The 22,500-nt window shown below is 37.0% G+C and overlaps 1 protein-coding gene across 1 annotated transcript in view; it reads right to left on the reverse strand.

The window, feature by feature from the left end:
• agbl4 (AGBL carboxypeptidase 4) overlaps positions 1-22,500 on the reverse strand; it is a 923,746-nt gene that overhangs the window by 364,997 nt on the left and 536,249 nt on the right. Inside the window, exon 5 of the mRNA XM_062027925.1 lies at positions 4,901-5,117. Within this exon, the coding sequence (XP_061883909.1) occupies positions 4,901-5,117 (217 nt within the window). The remainder of the gene's footprint in view (positions 1-4,900; positions 5,118-22,500) is intronic.

Raw genomic sequence — 22,500 nt, forward strand, 5'->3', positions numbered from 1 at the left:
AAAGTCAAACAGCCTTTCGAAAAATATGCCTCTAAAGTCAAACAACTTTTTGTAAAAATATGCCTCTAAAGTCAAACATTTTGCAAAAATATTCCTCTAAAATCAAACAACCTTTTGTAAAAAAATAAGCCTCTGAAATCAAACAACAATTTGTAAAAATATGCCTCTGAAGTCAAACAACAGTTTGTAAAAATATGCCTCTAAAGTCAAACATTTTGTAAAAATATGCCTCCAAAGTCAAACCGTGTGTAAAAATATGCCTCCAAAGTCAAACAACATAGGTTGATTGGCAACACTAAATTGGCCGTAGTGTGTGAATGTGAGTGTGAATGTTGTCTGTCTATCTGTGTTGGTCCTGTGATGAGGTGGCGACTTGTCCAGGGTGTACCCCGCCTTCCGCCCGATTGTAGCTGAGATAGGCTCCAGCGCCCCCCGCGACCCCGAGAGGGAATAAGCGGTAGAAAATGGATGGATGGATGGATGGATGCCTCTAAAGTCAAACAACATTTCGAAAAATATGCCTCTGAAGTCAAACATGCCTCTAAAATAAAACATTTTGTAAAAATATGCCTCCAAAGTCAAACAAGATTTTGCAAAAAATATGCCTCTAAAGTCAAACAAACTCTTCAAAAAATATGCCTCTGCAATCAAACAACAGTTTGTAAAAATATGCCTCTAAAGTCAAACAACCTTTTGTAAAAAAATGCCTCTTAAGTCAAACAACAGTTTGTAAAAATATGCCTCTAAAGTCAAACAACCTCTTCAAAAAATATACCTCTAAAGTTAAACAACTTTTTGTAAAAATATGCCTCTAAAGTCAAACATTTTGCTAAAATATGCCTCTAAAGTCAAACGTTTCAAAAAATCAGCCTCTAAAGACAAACAACCTCTTCTAAAAATATGCCTCTAAAGTCAAACAACTTTTTGTAAAAATATGCCTCTAAAGTCAAACATTTTGCAAAAATATGCCTCTAAAGTCAAACAACCTCTTTTAAAAATATGCCTCGAAGTCAAACAAACTTTTGTAAAAATGTACCTCTAAAGTCAAACAAATGTTTTTTAAATGTGCCTCTAAAATCAAACATTTTGTAAAAAAATATGCCTCTAAAGTCAAACATTTTTTTAAAATGTGCCTCTAAAATAAAACATTTTGTTAAAATATGCCTCTAAAGTCAAACAACCTTTTGTAAAAATATACCTCTAAGTCAAACATTTTGCAAAAATATAACTCTAAAGTCAAACAACATTTTATAAAAATGTGCCTCTAAAGTCAAACATTTTGTAAAAAATATACCTCTAAAGTCAAACTTTTTTTTTTTTTTTAAATATGCCTCTAAAGTCAAACATTTTGCAAAAATATGCCTCTAAAGTCAAACACACCTGTTCTAAAAAATGCCTTTTGAAGTCACACAAGATTTTGTAAAAATATGCCTCTAAAATCAAACATTTTGTAAAAATATCCCTCTGAAGTCAAACAACCTTATGTAAAAACATACCTCTAAAGTCAAACATTTGTAAAACTATGCCTCTAAAGTCAAATATTTGTAAAAATATATATAAAATATAAATAAAATATAAAATAACCTGTTTCGAAGGATTTCCCTGATGAGCAGGGAAACCTGCGAAACAGGCTTGTAGGGATGATATAGCCTCTATGTTTTTTCCTGATCTAACGTATATTCCGCTCTACCCCGGTATTGAGCACTGTATAACGGATAAACCACATAAACCTCGACTTTATATATATATATATATATGTCTTAATTATATTATCCAAACTGAGAGATGAAATAGTCTTGCGGCCCGGGGGCCATTTGGTCATTTTTTAACGGCCCCACGGCCCATTTTAAAATACGATTAAAAAAATTAAAAACATAAAAAGTGGTATGAAAGACCAAACAGGTGAAATGTAACAAGAAAATGTTGCAATGTTTACTCTAATAACACAAAGCTGCCATGCAGGCTGTTTCTTTCTTTTAAAAAAAAATAATTAATGAAAATCAATGTTATTATGAATTATTGACCTATCCAAGGCTCCAATTACGTCACATTAAATATTGCACTTTGAAATATTTTTTAGGGAAAATGTTGCATATTTTGTGTTTGCCATATAAAAAATTGAGTTGTCTTTTTTTTTTTTTTTTTAAAAAGGGCCTAAAACGAACAAACAAAAATACAACTTATAATTAACGGATAGATCTGAAGTTGATCTCGAGATTATTGTGTTAAAAGTAAACAGTAAAAAAAAAATATAATTTATTTTTTAACACTTTAATGAGTAGGACCCTTTTGGTTCCCCAATAATTTTTGTGTGATTTGTTTTTAAGTGTCATCGCTCAAAAAATAACAATGAATTAAAATCAATGATGTTATGAGCTGTTGACCTTTTTAAGGCTCCAATTATTGTATAATCTCAAATATTCCACTTAAAAATGTTATTGGGTGAAAATATTGCATATTTTGTGTTTTTTTTCCATAAAAAAACAGGGTTTTCTTTGACAAAAAGAGCCTACGACTTAAATCTTTAAAAACCTTATATTGACAGACAGACCTAATGTTGATCTATGGATTTAAAACTTGAATAATAATAAAAATAATAATACTGAATAATGACACATTTTTTATATATTTTTTTAACAAAACCCTTTGGGGTCCCTGGGATCAAGCCTGCGTGGAGGCCTAAATGTATATTTAGGGTCCGCCCTGTACCCTGTACAAAGGACTCCCACAGGGAGTCCTTTGTACTGGTTACAAAGGAACCTATTGTATTTGTAAGGTTTTATTATTAGGGTTCGCATGTACCCTGTATAAAGGACTCCCACAGGGAGTCCTTTATACAGGTACAAAGGAACCTATTGTTTTTGTAAGGTTTTATTATTATTATTCCGCAGCTTTGCGCACTACTTTGCCCCCCTTAACATGCTTCAAAACTCACCAAATTTTACACACACATAGAAAAACGTGCCCCAAAGAGTTTAGTAAAAAACATAACCCCAAAAATCAAGGAAGTAAACTGTCTCTAACTCCCACTAGGAAGGTCGTAGAGACATCAAACAAAAACCTCTATGTAGGTCTGACTTAGACCTACATTTCATAATTTCACATCCTCGGGCAAAAACCAACAGGAAGTTGGCAATTTCCCCTTCAACACAAAAAATGACTAAAAACACTCATTTTTGCCTCTTTGACCTGTAATTTGACCCCCTTAAAATACTTCAAAACTCACCAAACTTTCCCCACACATTGGGACTGGTGGAAATTGCAATCTAAAAAAAAACAGAACCCCAAAACTCAAAATTGCGCTCTAGCGCAATTTTTGAATAAAACAGAGACAAAACTGCTCCTCAGAGGAAAACTCCGGTAGGAACGTCTTAGAGACATGAAACAAACACTTCTATGTAGGTCTCACCTAGACCTACATTTCATAGATTGACATCCTTCAGCAAAAATCAACAGGAAGTTTGCAATCCCTCCTTCAAAACAAAATTTTTGTTAAAACCGGTCACCAAACATCAAACATTATCTCCTCTGAGCGCGTTTGTCGTTTCGGCTTCAAACTACTACAGGAGAGAGATTGAACCCTTCTGATTAAAAGTTGACGACGGCGTTTTGATACGTGCTACCGTTTTGATTTTACGAGCTTTCAAAAACCGGTTGCGCTAAAGCTGCTGCTCTGCTGCTGTGCTTTTACGAGCCTTCAAAGAAAACAACCACTGTGCAGCGGCACCTAGGAAAAAACCACAGACAACACTTCCTCTAACTCCCAGTACGAATAGCGTAGAGACATGAAACAAAAACCTCTATGTAGGTCTGACTTAGAGCTATATTTCATACACTGACATCCTTCAGCAAAAATCAACAGGAAGTTGGCAATCACCCCTTCAAAACAAAAGTTTCATAAAAAACACTCATTTTTGCCTTATTGAGCTGTAATTTGACCGCCTTAAAATACTTCAAAACTCACCAAACTTTTTACACACATCAGGACTGGCGGAAATTGCGATCTAATTAGGACTAGCACCTGCCAAAGATGCGGACCCGACCAACGCTGCTTGCAGCTTTAATTTTTATATGTTTTTTAAAATAAAAAAATATCAAAATGGCCCCCGCTTGCTTTGATTTTTCAGTGAGCGGACCTCAGTGGAAAAAGTTTGGACAACCCTGATATACACAGTATATATACATATATATATATATTACACTGTACATACTGTAATATATATATATACTGTGCATGTATATTATTTTAATTGAAAACTAACCCTTGTTACTTCCATTACAGCTAATAATAGTTTTATGATACTACTCTTGTATTGTGCTTGACTAGGTGTACCTAATATTATGTCCTATGCCTTTCATCCTTCCGGTTTTATGAAAGAAAAAAAAAAAAAAAAAAATCCACAATCATAGGTTTAAAGACTGTATCGACCTGTAGGAGTCGGCCACGCCGGATCATTAACTATGTTATGCTTCGGAAACTTCAGGGTCTTATCTGCATTTTACAGTCAGGGGCACCTTACAAATGGGGGCGGGGGGGGGGGGGGGGTACTTTCATGGTCCCCCAACCCCCCCCCCCCCCCCACCCCCGTCGAGGCAAGCCTTCCTTGACAAATGTTAGGAGGACAGAGGCAAAAGTCGTAATCTCTCAAGCATTTCTAATGAGTTTTTCTCCCACAATTATTTGATAAGAGCAGACGCCACCGGCGGCGACGCGTGTGATACACTAGCTGCCGCACGCCGCCGGCTTGGGGGGGGCAACATTGCCAGCGATACAAGGCGAGAGGCTGGAGTTATGACCGCCGTTACCGATCTGCCGCTGCGTATTCTCAGCACTACCTTTGACAAACACCTACTAGAGGCCTTAATCCTCATCCTTGACCTCCAGAGCACTGCCACTCACCACGCTGAGTCCCAGCTGCTCCCTCTGCAGGTAGGGAAGGTTCCTGCGCTCCAGGCCGGCCAGATAGTGCTGCAGCCGGGAGTAGGTGTAGGGGTAGCAGTAGGCGAACTGGTACACGTCGTCCTCTCGGTCGAAGCAGAAGGCGAAGGACATGACGTAGTTGCGGCGGTGGTCCGGGCAGCGGTAGTAGTAGACGTTCTTGGCGGGGAGTCTCTGCCTGCCGGACGACATGTTTGGAAGTCATCATCATCATGAAATCAAACCGACGGAGGATGTGAATTGTCCCCAACCACCGAGCCGATTGGTACCGGGCTGCACAAGAAATAAATAAAAAATAAAAAAAATATATATATATTTTCTATTTTTTATTAAATCAACATAAAAAACATAATATATACATTATATATCAATATAGATCAGGGGTCACCAACCTTTTTGAAACCAAGAGCTACTTCTTGGGTAGTGATTAATGCGAAGGGCTACCATTTTGATACACACTTAAATAAATTGCCAGAAATAGCCAATTTGCTCAATTTACCTTTAACTCTATGTTATTATTAATAATTAATGATATTTACACTTAATTGAACGGTTTAAAAGAGGAGAAAACATGAAAAAAATGACAATTAAATTTTGAAACATAGTTTGTCTTCAATTTCGAATCTTTAAAATTCTAAATTTAACCGAAAAAAAGAAGACAAAAACTTAAAAAAATAATTTATGGAACATCATTAGTAATTGTTCCTGATTAAGATTAATTTTAGAATTTTGATGACATGTTTTAAATAATCCAATCTACACTTTGTTAGAATATATAACAAATTGGACCAAGCTATATTTCTGACAAAGACAAATAATTATTTCTTCTAGATTTTCCAGAACAAACATTTTAAAATAAATTCAAAAGACTTTGAAATAAAATTTAAATTTGATTCTACAGCTTTTCTAGATTTGCCAGAATAATTTTTTTGAATTTTAATCATATTAAGTTTGAAGAAATATTTCACAAATATTCTTCGTCGAAAAAACAGAAGATAAAATGAAGAATTAAATTACAATTTATTTATTATTCTTTACAATAAAAAAAAATACATTTACTTGAACATTGATTTAAATTGTCAGGAAAGAAGAGGAAGGAATTTAAAAGATAAAAAGGTATATGTGTTTAAAAATCCTAAATTCATTTTTAAGGTTGTATTTTTTCTCTAAATTTGTCTTTCTGAAAGTAATAAGAAGCAAAGTAAAAAAATTAATGAATTCATTTAAACAAGTGAAGACCAAGTCTTTAAAATATTTTCTTGGATTTTCAAATTCTATTTGAGTTTTGTCTCTCTTAGAATTAAAAATGTCGGGCAAAGCGAGACCAGCTTGCTAGTAAATAAATAAAATTAAAAAAAATAGAGGCAGCTCACTGGTAAGTGCTGCTATTTGAGCTATTTTCAGAACAGGCCAGCGGGCGACTCATCTGGTCCTTACGGGCTACCTGGTGCCCGCGGGCACCGCGTTGGTGACCCCTGATATAGATCAATACAGTCTGCAGGGATACAGTCCGTAAGCACACATGATTGTATTTCTTTATGGAAAAAAATAATAATTAAACCCCCCCCTCGGTCCGTGGGATAAATGTTCAAGCGTTGACCGGTCCGCAGCTACAAAAAGGTTGGGGACCACTGGTTTAAAGAACTGATGTCGAGTGTTTGTCTGGAGTGTGAAGAGATGTCAAAAGCAATACTCTCACAGAACATTCATATTTCTCTCAATATTTAACCTTCAGTCGCGGTGCGAGCGCAGGGATAATTGAAGATGAATCGTAAATGCCATCAGCAGGTATCAGTTGATGACTGTCTATCAGTGTGATGGACAGCGGCTGATGTTTATCACGTCTTCATTCCATTTGTACCACTGACTGGTTATTCCCTACGTAAATACTATAGGGTGTCCCTACCCGGTCCGATCAGCATTGAACGGATTATCGGCTCGCATTTAAACTGTCCTACACAAGGTTGGTCTTTGAGCCAGGTCGGATACAAAATGTAAACACGGTAGGCTACGGTCAGGTTCAAACACTGAGACAATAAACAAGGAGTTAAACAGAGACAGACTTAACTTTGGCTCAATTTGACTCTTGCACAGTCTCCAGCATGCTCTGGCGAAAGATTGTACGCCTTCTCTTTTACTTGGACTTTCCCTGACTACATGGCAACAGCTGTTTCTAAGGGACGTGGGTCGTAAACCGCCATCGCCTTTGGTTACAGAACAGTTCAAAGAAAAGGTCGTAAAAGAGTTCACAGAAAAGGTCGTAAAACAGTTCACAGAAAAGGTCGCCTTGAGGGGAGTCAGGCCCTGCTTCGTCTCCGCTTTGTAGTTCTTGGGTCAAGACAATATATTTCTGTTGATTACAATACATGAAAGAAACAGAACACCTTCATGTTGCTTCGCATCCTACACAGTGGAGTTTTACAAGCCTTTCGTGTGATACGTTCAAAGACAGCTTTTGTCCTCTCGCCGGGAACTCATTGAAACACAAAGTTTTGTGATAACTTAGATACAATTATTCTTACAGCTACGGTGCTATCAGGAACTAGCAGCTACACAACAGCTAAGCACACAATAGCACACAAGCTAGACCATTGCAATAAGCGTCTGGAAAGTATCAAGTCAAATCTGTCATGATCCGTGGCCCGGATCGTGTTTTGTTTAGTCATGTTCTGTTAGTTTTGGACTCCCTTAGTAAAATACTGAACAGACGTTTATAGGTATAAGGTAAACATCTGTTCAGTATTCTAACATAAAAGTGTTTGATTGTGAGGCATTAAAAGCCACAAATAGCAACGGGTCCATCAGACCCACAAACGCTGGCTGAGTAACAACAATATGAACATTACACAAGGGTTAACATGCAAATTAGTAACATATTGACTCTTAATTAGTCATTATTAAGTACTTATTAATGCCTTAGTCTGCATGGCCTTATTATACAACCAGTAAGCCATTAACTAAGAGTCTTCCCACAATAACATCAGAATTATTTCTTAGTAGTAACCCTAACCCTTATATGTTCTCCTAGTGTCCAAATAACTCTAAATTAAGTCTTTCTTACATAGAATATATGTTCCCCATACTAAAGTGTTACCATATAATATAATATATAAGTATATATTATGTTATATATAATATATATATATAATATATATATAATATATATATATAAATATAATATATATAAATATAATATATATATATATATATATATATATATATATATATATATATATATATATATATATATATTATATTGTATATATAATATGTAAATATTACATATGTTATATTTTATATTGCTACTATTGTAAATTCTTTGTCTACTTTATACCTTTTGTTTTTCACCCTTGTTTTTTGTGCCCTTGTGTGCATTATCCTTTCCGTCTTTTGTATTTGAGCTACTGTGTGAAACAATTTCCCTTGTGGATCATTAAAGTTTGTCTAAGTCAAAGTCTAAGTTTTAACTAAAAAGTAAATGTGTTTCTGTCAGGTTCAAACACTGATGACATATATTAAAAAAGACAAGAAGCAAGGAATTAAACAGAGACAGAATTAAATTCGGCTCAATTGAGGAGAGACGTCTGGGCTGTACTCTTGAACAGTCTCCATCACGCTCTGGCGAAAGATTGTACGCCTCCTCTTTTATTTGGACTTTCCCTAAATACATGGCAACATCTGTTTCTAAGGGACGGGGGTCGTAAACAGCCATCGCCTTTGATTACAACAGTTCAAAGAAAAGGTTGTAAAACAGTTAAAAAAAGAGGTCCCTGGAGTGGAGTCAGGTCCTGCTTCCTCTTCGCTCTGTAGATCTCGGGTTAAGACAATATATTTCTGTTGATTGTTAGTATGAACATAGACTTTTATATAAAAAGCTACATATTTAATGAAATATAATTACTGTAATTTTACATGAATTTGAAAGTAATTTAAGAAAACAGAAAATGCTATGTATAGTTAATTTGGTATTTTTCTGTAAAAAAAAATAGAAATATACATAGTTTGTCATTACTGGCATATTACTTAAAATAACAGGCGGATTGTTTATTTACAGATAATGTCTTCAATTCTACAGTTTTATAAACTATTTAAAAAAAAAAAAGAAAAATTACAGTAGAAATTTTGAGTAAATTAACCATAAAAATAGGATTTTTTTTTTAGTGTGGGAAACGCAGGGTAAAAAAAAATCACAAAAAAAAAAATCCTATTTTTATGGTTAATTTACTTTTTTGTTTTTTACAGTGTGGGAAACACACGGGGCAGCACGGTGGAAGAGGGGTTAGTGCGTCTGCCTCACAATACGAAGGTCCTGAGTAGTCGTGAGTTCAATCCCGGCCTCGGGATCTTTCTGTGTGGATTTTGCATGTCCTCCCCGTGACTGCGTGGGTTCCCTCCGGGTACTCCGGCTTCCTCCCACCTCCAAAGACTGGGGATAGGTTGATTGGCAACACTAAATTGGCCCTAGTGTGTGAATGTGAGTGTGAATGTTGTCTTGTCTATCTGTGTTGGCCCTGCGACGATGAGGTGGCGACTTGTCCAGGGTGTACCCCGCCTTCCGCCCGATTGTAGCTGAGATCAAGGTCTCGGGGGGCGCTGGAGCCTAAGGGAATAAGCGGTAGAAAATGGATGGATGGAAACGCACGGCCCGCCACTGATTTGTAGTGCGTACCATTTGTGACAAGAAGTCGGAATTCCCGAGTTCCTAGTCCAGGGGTCACCAACCTTTTTCAAACCAAGAGCTACTTCTTGGGTAGTGATTAATGCGAAGGGCTACCAGTTTGATACACACTTAAATAAATTGCCAGAAATAGCCAATTTGCTCAATTTACCTTTAACTCTATGTTATTATTAATAATTAATGATATTTACACTTAATTGAACGGTTTAAAAGAGGAGAAAACACGAAACAAATGACAATTACATTTTGAAACATAGCTTATCTTCAATTTCGACTCTTTAAAATTCAAAATTCAACCGAAAAAAAGAAGAGAAAAACTAGCTAATTCGAATCTTTTTGAAAAAATTAAAAAAAGAATTTATGGAACATCATTAGTAATTTTTCCTGATTAAGATTAATTTTAGAATTTTGATGACATGTTTTAAATAGGTTAAAATCCAATCTACACTTTGTTAGAATATATAACAAATTGGACCAAGCTATATTTCTAACAAAGACAAATCATTATTTCTTCTAGATTTTCCAGAACAAAAATTTAAAAAGAAATTCAAAAGACTTTGAAATAAGATTTAAATTTGATTCTACAGATTTTCTAGATTTGCCGGAATCATTTTTTTGAATTTTAATCATAAGTTTGAAGAAATATTTCACAAATATTCTTTGTCGAAAAAACAAAAGCTAAAATTAAGAATTAAATCAAAATGTATTAATTATTCTTTACAATAAAAAAAATAAATTTACTTGAACATTGACTTAAATTGTCAGGAAAGAAAAGGAAGGAATTTAAAAGGTAAAAAGGTATATGTGTTTCAAAATCCTAAAATCATTTTTAAGGTTGTATTTTTTCTCTAAAATTGTCTTTAAGAAAGTTATAAGAAGCAAAGTAAAACAATTAATGAATTTATTTAAACAAGTGAAGACCAAGTCTTTAAAATATTTTCTTGGATTTTCAAATTTTATTTGAGTTTTGTCTCTCTTAGAATTAAAAATGTCGAGCAAAGCGAGACCAGCTTGCTAGTAAATAAATAAAATTTAAAAAATAGAGGCAGCTCACTGGTAAGTGCTGCTATTTGAGCTATTTTTAGAACAGGCCAGCGGGCTACTCATCTGGTCCTTATGGGCTACCTGGTGCCCGCGGGCACCGCGTTGGTGACCCCTGTCCTAGTCGTTTATTAGCAGAAAATAGTTTGTTTTGGCAGTCATTTCCAGTATTTTTTTTTTTTTTTTGCAATTTACTGCTGATTTAACAGTGTTTCCCTACATGGTGGGTACTGAGATGCAAGCAGGCTGCGTGTCGCCTGCCGGGCCCGGTGCTAAACTAAAAAAAAAAGCTGACTGCTCTTTGCACCTCACGCCGGATCAATGGGGTATGGGACAGTCTGCTGCAGTGCACACAACTTCTCTGCTTACGCCACCTGTTTTCAGTTCACACCCTTCATCCGCCTCCCCACCCCGGCAGAGTCGTCGTGAAGGGTGTAGCACGTGACCGCCTTTGCCTCTTCTACCTTCCAAATATCTGCAGCACTGTCACTTTTGCGAGGGTTCTGACAGTCGACGTAGAAAGTCCACGCGTTGGGGAGGAAAACAGCTCTGCCGACAAAAAAAGTCGTGCAGATGCTGCGCAGAGATGAGGATAAAGGAGGGAGGCGGTGACTGATTGATGGCTGTGCGGTGTTTGGATCAGGAAGAAAGGTGGTATGAGGAGATAAGAGAGCGGGGAGATGGCAGATCCGGGTCTGATACGCGGGAAGGGGATGGCGGCGGGCTGAGGGATGGCAGGGCCGCCTGTTGTGATCGAGCATCTCTGGCAAGAGACGAGATGGAGATGGTATCGGGTTGTGCGATAGGAACTGTGGGGGCGGGGGGGCGGGGGGGGGGGGGGGGGGCTGACAATCAACAAAACGGGACAGACTGTTCGCCGCCGGCTCTCAGAACTTCCCCTGCCCCGAAGGAGGGAGGAAAGACAGTTTGATGCCTTTGCGCAAACACGTTACGTGTCAGCTTTTAAAGGCCGCCGAGGGGGTACGGTTTCTGCTCGGGTTCGGAAACCCCGGCCCCCGTCTTGTGCGTCGTCTTGTGCCCGCGGTGATAGCGGTGTTGGCGACGCGGCAAAGAAAAAGGACGAAAGGTGGAAGACTTCGGGGGTTATGTGGGCCCCGAGTACAACAACACCTGAGAAAGTAACATGTCATCCAAATGGTAAAATGGTAAATGGGTTATACTTGTATAGCGCTTTTCGACCTTCAAGGTACTCAAAGCGCTTTGACACTATTTCCACATTCACCCATTCACACACACATTGATGGCGGGAGCTGCCATGCAAGGCCCCAAACCACGACCCGTCAGAAGCAAGGGTGACGTGTCTTGCTCAAGGACACAGGCAATGTTCCCTCTAATTGTTCATGTGTGTGAGCAAACACAAAAACTCCCTGAGCATTCAGTGGAGCACATGTGAGCAACATCACACGTGGCAACACCAGCAGCACACCCGTCTCACATGAGAGGAGTCTTTTTCATGAGACAGGAGGGGTCTGGTTTCTTTGATGTATTGTAATCCACAGGAAGATTTTGTCTTTACCCGAGATCTACAAAGCGGAGAGGAGGCAGGGCCTGACCTCCCTCCGGGCACCTTTTCTTTGAACTGTTTTACGACCTTTTCTTTGAACTGTTCTGCAACCAAAGGCGATGGCTGTTTACGACCCCTCTCCCTTAGAAACAGCTGTTGCCATGTAATCAGGGAAAGTCCAAATAAAAGAGGAGGCGTACACGTGGGACGACACTACAAGGGTACATTGTCTACGCGTTTCTCCTCAATTGAGCTAAATTGAATTATGTCTCTGTTTAATTCCTTGCTTCTTGTCTTGTTTAATAGATGTCATCAGTGTTTGAACCTGACACCATGTAAGATCTGTTTTAATTGCTGATGCGGGTTTATTGATTTTTAAATGCGCCGAAAAATAGCTTGGCACTCAGCATCAAGGATTGGAATTGGGGCTTAAATCACCAAAATGATTCCCGAGCGCGGCCACCGCTGCTGCTCACTGCTCCCCTCACCTCCCAGGGGGTGGAACAAGGGAATGGGTCAAATGCAGAGGGTAATTTCACTGCACCTAGTGTGTGTGTGTGACTATCAGTGGTACTTTATTTTTAACTTTAAATCAAACGTAAGCCTGTCCAAACAAACTGCCCTGATCTCCAGAATCCACCTTCCTCGTTGGGTCAACACTTGGAAAAGTCACCAGGAGCTTTAGCAGTGCCTGGAGGTGACGCTTCATCCCTTTACATATTTCTCTGGTCCGTCGACGCAAACCAATCTCTCCCATGTCCCACTTGTTGGAGGGGAAGTGTGTGTCACCTTGCCAGAGAGTGAAAAAGTCCCGGCTATTGATTTTAATTACCGCTGCTTGTCATGGCATTATAGTTATAGGCTAGGGGGGAAAACCCGGTGGAAGGTTTGAGCAACGCCGAGAAGCGACGCACCGGCTTTAAATACCACAGTCCCGCAGACGAAAAAAGTCAAAAATCGAAACAAAATAAAATCCGAAGCACATCCAGGAAACATTCCCTGAGGTTTAATCTGAGCGGCTCCTGTTTGGCAGCTGGCAATTTGTTTTATCTAAATGGTTACCTTCTCCCCTGCCCATCTCTAGACGCGGTACTGTGCCGTCGCTCCCAAACCGAATTATCACAACGTGGGATGAGAGGGAAGGTAAAAATAAAAAAATAAAATAAAAAAAGGCTTTCCCTAGATAAGACGCTCACACGTGGTTTTACAATTCAGCGATTACGGAGACACAGACACACCAACAAGGTCATGGGGTGAGTTAATACTTGAGTGTATGAACACGTATATTGTCATAAGTTATCACACAACTTGTTTGGTGGCAGTTCCGGTTGCCCTGCGTGAAGACCAGTGGCCCTGGTTTCCATCTACTTGTGCTCACAAAGCTGTCCTTGTTCTTATCAAGCAAAGGCGGACAGCTTGTAAATCTCCACTGTGTGCCATGGAATGCGCCTCGCCGTAGAAGTGTCTGTTTTTCAGATCTGGACAGCCACGGGAGGGGCCGTATCAGGACCCGAAGTCTCCAAGAAGATAAGGCGGACGAGCAGAGAGGGGGCGAACCCGACACCGCTCCAAGCACATTTTGTTTGAACTGTTTATGACCCAGTGCTGGGCTGCTGCATAACGTGACCCCTCCCCTTAGAAGCAGCTTCAGCTATGTAATCAGGGAATGCCCAAATAAATGGGGAAGCGCTGGAACTTTTTCCTCGGAGCGTGGGGTGACACTGTACGAGGGTGCAGGTCCACACGCTCTCCTCACGAGCTAAATTGAATCCTGTCTCTGTTAGATTCTTTGCTTCTTGTCCTGTTTAATAGATAGTTCGGTGTTTGAACCTGACCTATATAAACTAGAAGAGGCAATTCCTAAAGGAATCGCGTGTGAATGCTCCAATGCTGAAGTGAAATGCTGACATAATGTAGTATCAATATAAGAATAGTTTGAATGTTGAAGAGCTGACGCCAAACTTGAAATGCTAATGAAATGTAGGATGAATGTAGAAATGGTTTGAATGTTGAAATGGTTTGAATGCTGCATTGGTTTGAATTTCCAGGAAAACCGGAATTTGGTTTGGAACTTGGGGAAGTGTTAGGTTGATTGTCCAGGATGAGTGTAATGTGTTGATGTTGGAATGGTTTGAATAGGTTGAAAAATGTGGGAATTTTGCAACTTGGAAACATGTCCCATTCATTTCAATGGGAACTTCCTGGAAATTTGGGAATTTTGGGAAAAGCGGGTTTAAAAAAAAAATGATTAGGAGCATGAATGCCCTGAATGAGCTGAATTGGTCGGTGTTAGAATTGTTTAAATCGGGCAAGAAATGTTGAAGTAGTAAATGGTATTAGGGAATTTCGGGGAAATTTGGAATTTTTTTGAACTTGGAAAAAGGGTAGTTTGAATTTCCAGAATGGTGGAAGGTGTTAAAAGTGGAACGGTTTGAATGGGTTGAAGAATGTGGAAATGGTGGAAGTTTGAAAAATGGTCAATTAATTTTGAATGGGGAGAATGCAAAAAAAATAAAATAAAAAAGGAATTATGGGAAATCCGGGAATTTGTTTTTCGAATTGTTGAAGTAAAGCACACAATTCCTGAACAGGCTGAATATTTTGACGTTGGAACGGTTTGAATCAGATGAAAAATGTGGGAATTGTGGATCTTTGAAGAATGTCCCATTGTTTTAAATGTGAATTTCAGAAACAATTGGGAATTTCGGGAAAAGCGGGAATTTTTTTGAAAATGGTAAACAACTTGAATGGTCTGAACGAGTTGAAATGGTTGGTTTCGGAATTTTTCAAATCGGTCGAGAAAGGTTGCAAGTAGTAACATGTTGAATTGAGAAATGGTACTACGGATTTCCTGGAATTTCGGGAAATTTTTCCAGTTCAAAAAACAACTTTGTTTTTTTTGGCCTGATTAAGAGGAATGTTTTGACGGTAGAATGGTTGAAATGCGTTGAAAAATGTGGAAGGAGTAGTCTCCAGAAAAAGGGTGGAAATATGGCTTTGGAAAAGCAGGAATTCTGGAAAATCCTGAAATTGTTTGGAACTTGGAAAAAGGGTAGTTTAAATTTACAGAATGGTGGAAGGTGTTGAAGGTAGAATGGTTTGCATGGGTTGAAAAATGTGGAAATGGTGGAAGTTTGAAAAATGGCCAATTCATTTTGAATAGGGAAAATGCAACAAAAAAAAAAGAAGGAATTATGGGAAATCCGGGAATTTTTTTCAGATTTGTTGAAATACAGCACACAATTTGTGAACAGGCTGAATATTTTGAAGTTGGAACAGTTTAAATCAGATGGAAAATGTGGGAATTGTGGAACTTTGAAGAATGTCCCATTGATTGGGAATTTCAGGAACAATTGGGAATTTCGGGAAAAGCGGGACATTTTGTTTGAAAATGGTAAAAAAAAAATTTGTATGTCCTGAACGAGTTGAAAGGGTTGGTGTTGGAATTTTTCAAATCGATCGAGAAATGTTGAAGTAGTAACATGTTGAATTGAGAAATGGTACTACGGAATTCCTGGAATTTCGGGAAAACCGGGAATTTTTCCAGTTCAAAAAACAACTTTGTTTTTCTGTCCTGATTAAGAGGAATGTTTTGACGGTAGAATGGTTGGAATGCGTTGAAAAATGTGGACGGAGTAGTCGCCAGAAAAAAGGGTGGAAATAGGGCTTTGGAAAAGCAGGAATTCTGGAAAATCCTGACATTTTTTGGAACTTGGAAAAAGGGAAGTTTAAATTTACAGAATTGTGCAAGGTGTTGAAGGTAGAATGGTTTGCATGGGTTGAAGAATGTGGAAATGGTGGAATTGTAAAAAATGGCCAATTCATGTTGAATAGGGAACATGCAAAATATAAAAGGAATTATGGGAAATCCGGGAATTTTTTAAAAATTGTTGAAGTAGAGCACACAATTCCTGAACAGGCTGAATATTTTGAAGTTGGAACAGTTTGAATCAGATGGACAATGTGGGAATTGTGGATCTTTGAAGAATGTCCCATTGTTTTAAACGTGAATTTCAGAAACAATTGGGAATTTTGGTAAAAGCGGGAATTTTGTTTGAAAATGGTAAACAACTTGAATGGTCTGAACGAGTTGAAATGGTTGGTGTTGGTATATTTCAAATCGGTCGAGAAATGTTGCAAGTAGTAACATGTTGAATTGAGAAATGGTATTACGGAATTCCTGGAATTTCGGGAAATTTTTCCAGTTCAAAAAACAACTTTGTTTTTTTTGTCCTGATTAAGAGGAATGTTTTTACGGTAGAATGGTTGGAATGCGTTGAAAAATGTGGACGGAGTAGTCGCCAGAAAAAAGGGTGGAAATAGGGCTTTGGAAAAGCAGGAATTCTGGAAAATCCTGACATTTTTTGGAACTTGGAAAAAGGGTAGCTTAAATTTACAGAATAGTGGAAGGTGTTGAAGGTATATCAGAATTGTTGAAATACAGCACACAATTTCTGAACAGGCTGAATATTTTGAAGTTGGAACAGTTTGAATCAGAATAAATGTGGGAATTGTGGATCTTTGAAGATTGTCCCATTGATTGAGAATTTCAGAAACAATTGGGAATTTTGGGAAAAGCGGGAATTTTTGTTTGACAATAGTAAAAAAAAAACTTGAATGTCCTGAACGAGTTGAAATGGTTGGTGTTGGAATTTTTCAAATCGGTCGAGAAATGTTGAAGTAGTAACATGTTGAATTGAGAAATGGTATTACGGAATTCCTGGAATTTCGGGAAAACCGGGAATTTTTACAGTTAAACTTTGTTTTTTCTGTCCTGATTAAGAGGAATGTTTTGACGGAAGAATGGTTGGAATGCGTTGAAAAATGTGGACGGAGTAGTCGCCAGAAAAAAGGGTGGAAATAGGGTTTTGGAAAAGCAGGAATTCTGGAAAATCATGGAATTTTTTTGAATTTGGAAAAAGGGTAGTTTGAATTTCCAGAATGGTGGAAGGTGTTGAAGGTAGAATGGTTTGAATGGGTTGAAGAATGTGAAAATGGTGGAAGTTCGAAAAATGGCCAATTCATGTTGAATAGGGAAAATGCCCCCCAAAAAAGAAGGAATTATGGGAAATCCGGGAATTTTTTTCAGAATTGTTGAAATACAGCACACAATTTCTTTTTTTTTTTTATAATTTTTTTTTTTAATTAATCAATCAACAAAACAATACACAACAATACCACAACAATGCAATCCAATTCCAAAACCAAACCCGTCCCACCAATGTTAGGAATAACAACAAACAGAGCAATTGAGAGCAATTGAGGACACACAAACATGACACGGAACAATGCAAATGTAGTGAAACAAAAATGAACATTATCGACAACAGCATCAATATTAGTAATAATTTCAAAATAGCAGTGATTAAAAAAAACAACCCTCATTGATTTTATCATTAAAACATTAATAAAAAATAATTTTAAAAATTAGAAATGAACAATATTGTCACAGTGGCCCACACTTGCATCACATCTTACAAGCTTGACAACCCACTGTGTCCAATATTTTCCACAATGATATAATAAGTCATATTTTGGTTCATTTAATAGTTGAAACAAATTTAAATAATGGATCCCATATTCCAATATATTACTCATTATTATCTAAACTAAATGCAGTTTGTTCTACTGATATCATCTCCATAGCTTGTGTATACCAGTCAGTAAGAGTTGGACTAGCAACAGCTATCCATTTTTTAAATATTACCCTTTTTGTTATCATGCATATTGAAAGAAAAGCATTTTTACTCTTTGATGACACGTTACTAAATTGATGGAGATCCCCAAGAATGCAAGTTTGCAGTGTCATTGGGATGTTTATATTAAGGAATGTGATTGCTTCTTTTGTTGTTTTCAACCATAACTCTTTTATTCTCTGACATTCCCACAATAAATGAACAAGAGTTCCCTCAGCTGCCCGACACTTCATACATAACTTGCTATCCACTACACCAATTTTAAACAGCTGAGAAGATGTAAAATACAATCTATTCAATATCTTAAATTGAGTCAGCTTATCTTTAATGCTTCTAAAGGGCTTATTGGCATTTTTCCAAATATCATTCCATGATATGTCTCTTTCATCGAAAATGTTTAAGTCCATCATCCATTTCCGAACACATGCATCATTTGCATTTCTAGTGTGGTGTTCATTTATTATTCCATAAAATAGTTTAATTAATTTCTTAATTGTATCTTGATTAAAAATTGCATCTTCCAGTTCATGGCTATTTAAAGACATACTTTCAGAGGATATGCATTTATTTACAGTGTGTTTTAATGAGATAAAATTTAAAAAATGATTTCTGGGTACATTATATTGTTCAACTAAATCATTGAACGGTTTACAAGAGTTTTTATTAATAATATGATGAGGTTTAGTAATACCTCTGTCTTTCCATGTTGTCCATTTAACCACATGTTTATTAATTATGATATTAGGATTGTACCAAAGCGGTTGATTTACAGATGTCATTGGGTTGATTCCTAGTATTTTCTGGCACAGTTTTAGAATGTTAAAGGTGGCTTCTATTGGGCTCTGCCTCAATTCATTAGGTATTTTTTAAATATAATATAAGCTCCCCACATCAATGTCCAAATTCATTAACATTTTCTGAACAGGCTGAATATTTTGAAGTTGGAACAGTTTGAATCAGATGAAAAATGTGGTAATTGTGGATCTTTGAAGAATGTCCCATTGTTTTAAATGTGAAATTCAGAAACAATTGGGAATTTCGGGAATTTTTTTGAAAATGGTAAACAACTTGAATGGCGTGAACGAGTTGAAATGGTTGGTGTTGGAATTTTTCAAATCGGTCGAGAAATGTTGCAAGTAGTAACATGTTGAATTGAGAAATGGTACTATGGAATTTCGGGAAATTTTTCCAGTTCCAAAGACAACTCCGTTTTTTTGCTTGTTGCTAACGGAAAGAAAACCGGTCCGCAATGTGGCGCTTGGCGGCGGCAATAAGGCAAAGGAGGACAGGCGGCGTTGAGCGAGTGGGTAGCGCCATCGGTAGCTAAAAAACTCAAGTCTCCTGAAGTTTCACGACGGAGGCTTACAAATTGGTGGCTTTCACGCATGCGACACCTTGTCTATATTTCGGAATCAATCAAGCGTGGCGGACACGCCAATCAAGAGCTTCTCCGAGCACTTTGGCAGACAAAGGCAAAGAGGACAAAAAAATCCCCCCCACATAAACACACTCGGAGACCCACACTTTCCTTTTTATTTCCCGCCTCGCTGTTGTCAAACGCTCATCCCGTCAACCGTTTGGAAGGTTATGTGTTTTGCAATAAGCCCGTGCCGCGGATCACCAACGAGCTCATTTGAGGCAAATAGTCGAGTTTGGCAAACATCTCACAGCCGATGACACGCGTCTTTATTCCCTCGACGCCGCCGCGCCAATAACTGAAGGGGCCAACGCTTCTTGGCAATGGGAAAAACGGGGCCAGCTTGGTTTATTGTTGTCAAAAAAAACCCACGCCCGTGTCCCCGTCGTGTCTGTGAAGTCGCTTCCAAACAACTACTTCCCAGTAATGGACCACATAGGCGTGTGTGAGGACACATGACGGCGTGTCAGGTCTGGAGGCATCAGTCGTTTTTATGCAAATGAAGACTTCGGGAGGCACTGTTACTAGGCAACCTGCGTTTTGGTAGACCTGCCGTGTATGTTATATACTGGGATGTTTGATTCATTCGACTGTGACTCGGTCCACAACAGAATGTCATCTATTTAGCATAAGTTACTGCCGGCCATTTTAATCATAGTGTGTCTTCTCAAAAGGACAAGGCGGTAGAAATCGAACTTGGACACGCTTAATTTAGAGCAAGGCTTTTCAACTACATAACTAAGAGGGCCGTAGTTTCAAGAGCCCAAGGGCTCGGGGGCCGGACATCGAACATGTGGATGTTTTGTCAGGAAGGGCCTCTGCAGGTTTACACTTAATTACAAAGTTAACTCACTGCACTGCCAATAATTAATCATAGAGATGTCCGATAATGGCTGTTTTGCCGATATCCGACATTCCGATATTGTCCAACTCTTAATTACCGATTGCGATATCAACCGAGTAGTATAATAAAAAATAAAAAAAATAAAAAAATGTTTGTCTTTTCTTATCCACTTGGTACCGCTTGCTACTCACGGTGTCTCCTAGCCGTTCAGGCAAATCATATTGTCTAAAAATGCATTTTCTCATCGATAACGTGACATCGCACGTGCGGAAAGTGTGCGCTATATATATATATATATATATATATATATATATATATATATGTATGTATGTGTGGGAAAAAATCACAAGACTATTTCATCTCTACAGGCCTGTTTCATGAGGGGTTTCCTCAATCCTCAGGAATCTCTACAGGCCTGTTTCATGAGGGTTTCCTCAATCATCAGGAGATTTTTTTTTGTAGAGATGAAATAGTCTTGTGATTTTTTTCCCACACATATATATATATATATATATATATATATATATATATATATATATATATATATATATATATATATATATGTATATATATATATATATATGTATATATAAATATATATATATATATATATATATATATCAAATATACATAAATATATCTTATGTATATATATGTATATATATGTATATATATATATATATATGTATATATATATATATGTATATATATATATTTATATCTAATATATATATATATATATATATATATATATATATATATATATATATATATTAGATATATAGATATATATATATACATATATATATATATTAGATATATAGATATATATATACATATATATACATATATATAAGATATATATACATATATATACATATATATAAGATATATATACATATATATATATATATATATATATATATATATATATATATATATATATATATATATATATATATATATATATATATATATATATATATATATATATATATATAGCCTGGCCCCCGGCCAAATTGTTTTAACCCAATGTGGCCCCCGAGTCAAAAAGTTTGGGGACTCCTGCATTAAACAATGTAACAAGGTTTTCCAAAATAAATCAACCCAAGTTATGGAAAAAAAATGCCAACATGGCACTGCCATATTTATTATTGTAGTCACAAAGTGCATTATTTTTTCTAACATGCCTCAAAACATTCAACACAAAATGTTAAATATGAAAAAAATAAAAGAATAATATAACATAACGGATTTGGATATTTTTCCCTTTATATATTCGATATAAAGTATGGTATAGTATAGTTCAGTATAGTACCGCGATACTAATGAATCATATTCGGTACTATACCGCCTCTAAAAAGAACCGGCGTGCCCCCGTCGTCGTCACGTCATGACATTGCTGGTTTTACGAGCAGAGGAGCATGTTCGGCGGCGCACAATCCCCGAGTACTTACAAGCAGACAGTGTGTAGACAGAAAAGGGAGAACGGACGCATTTTGGCTTAAAAACTAACGATAAAGGTGAAGTTATATCACTGAAACGCTCTCAGGAACAGGTGCTTTAAGACATGGCTAGCAGTCTGCAGTGTTTTAGCTACTTCTAAATCACTAATCCTGGTCTCCATGGCGACAAATAAAGTAAGTTTCTTACAAGTATCATCCCTGCAGGACGAGGAATACCTAAACATGCTTCACTACACACCGTAGCTCACCGGCATCAAAATGTAAACAAACGCCATTGGTGGATCTACACCTGACATCCACTGTAATGATACCAAGTAAAGGAAGGTATCTAGTCGATACTACTATGATTACATGGATATTTTTTAGCATCACCAAATCCTATTTGTTTTTTTTTAAATGTATATTATGTTTATAAACTCAGGAGATATGTCCCTGGACAGATGAGGACTTTGAATATGACCAATGTATGATCCTGTAACTACTTGGTATCGGATTGATACCCAAATTGTGGTATCATCCAAAACTAATGTAAATTATCCAAACAACAGAAGAATAAGTGATTATTACATTTTAACAGAAGTGTAGATAGAACATGTTAAAAGAGAATGTAAGCAGATATTAACAGTAAATGAACAAGTAGATTAATCATTCTTTTTCTACCACTTGTCCTTAATAATGTTGACAAAATAATAGGTAGATAAATGACACAATATGTTACTGCATATGTCAGCAGACCAAATTAGGAGCTATTGTTTGTTTACTTACTACTAAAAGACAAGTTGTCTTGTATGTTAACTATTTTATTTAAGGACACACTTGCAATAAAGAAACATATGTTTAATTTACCTTAAGATTTTTTGTTAAAAAAAAGCCAATAATGACATTTTTTTGTGG

The sequence above is a fragment of the Entelurus aequoreus genome, linkage group LG19, assembly GCF_033978785.1.
Source record: "Entelurus aequoreus isolate RoL-2023_Sb linkage group LG19, RoL_Eaeq_v1.1, whole genome shotgun sequence".
NCBI classification, from domain to species: Eukaryota; Metazoa; Chordata; class Actinopteri; order Syngnathiformes; family Syngnathidae; genus Entelurus; species Entelurus aequoreus.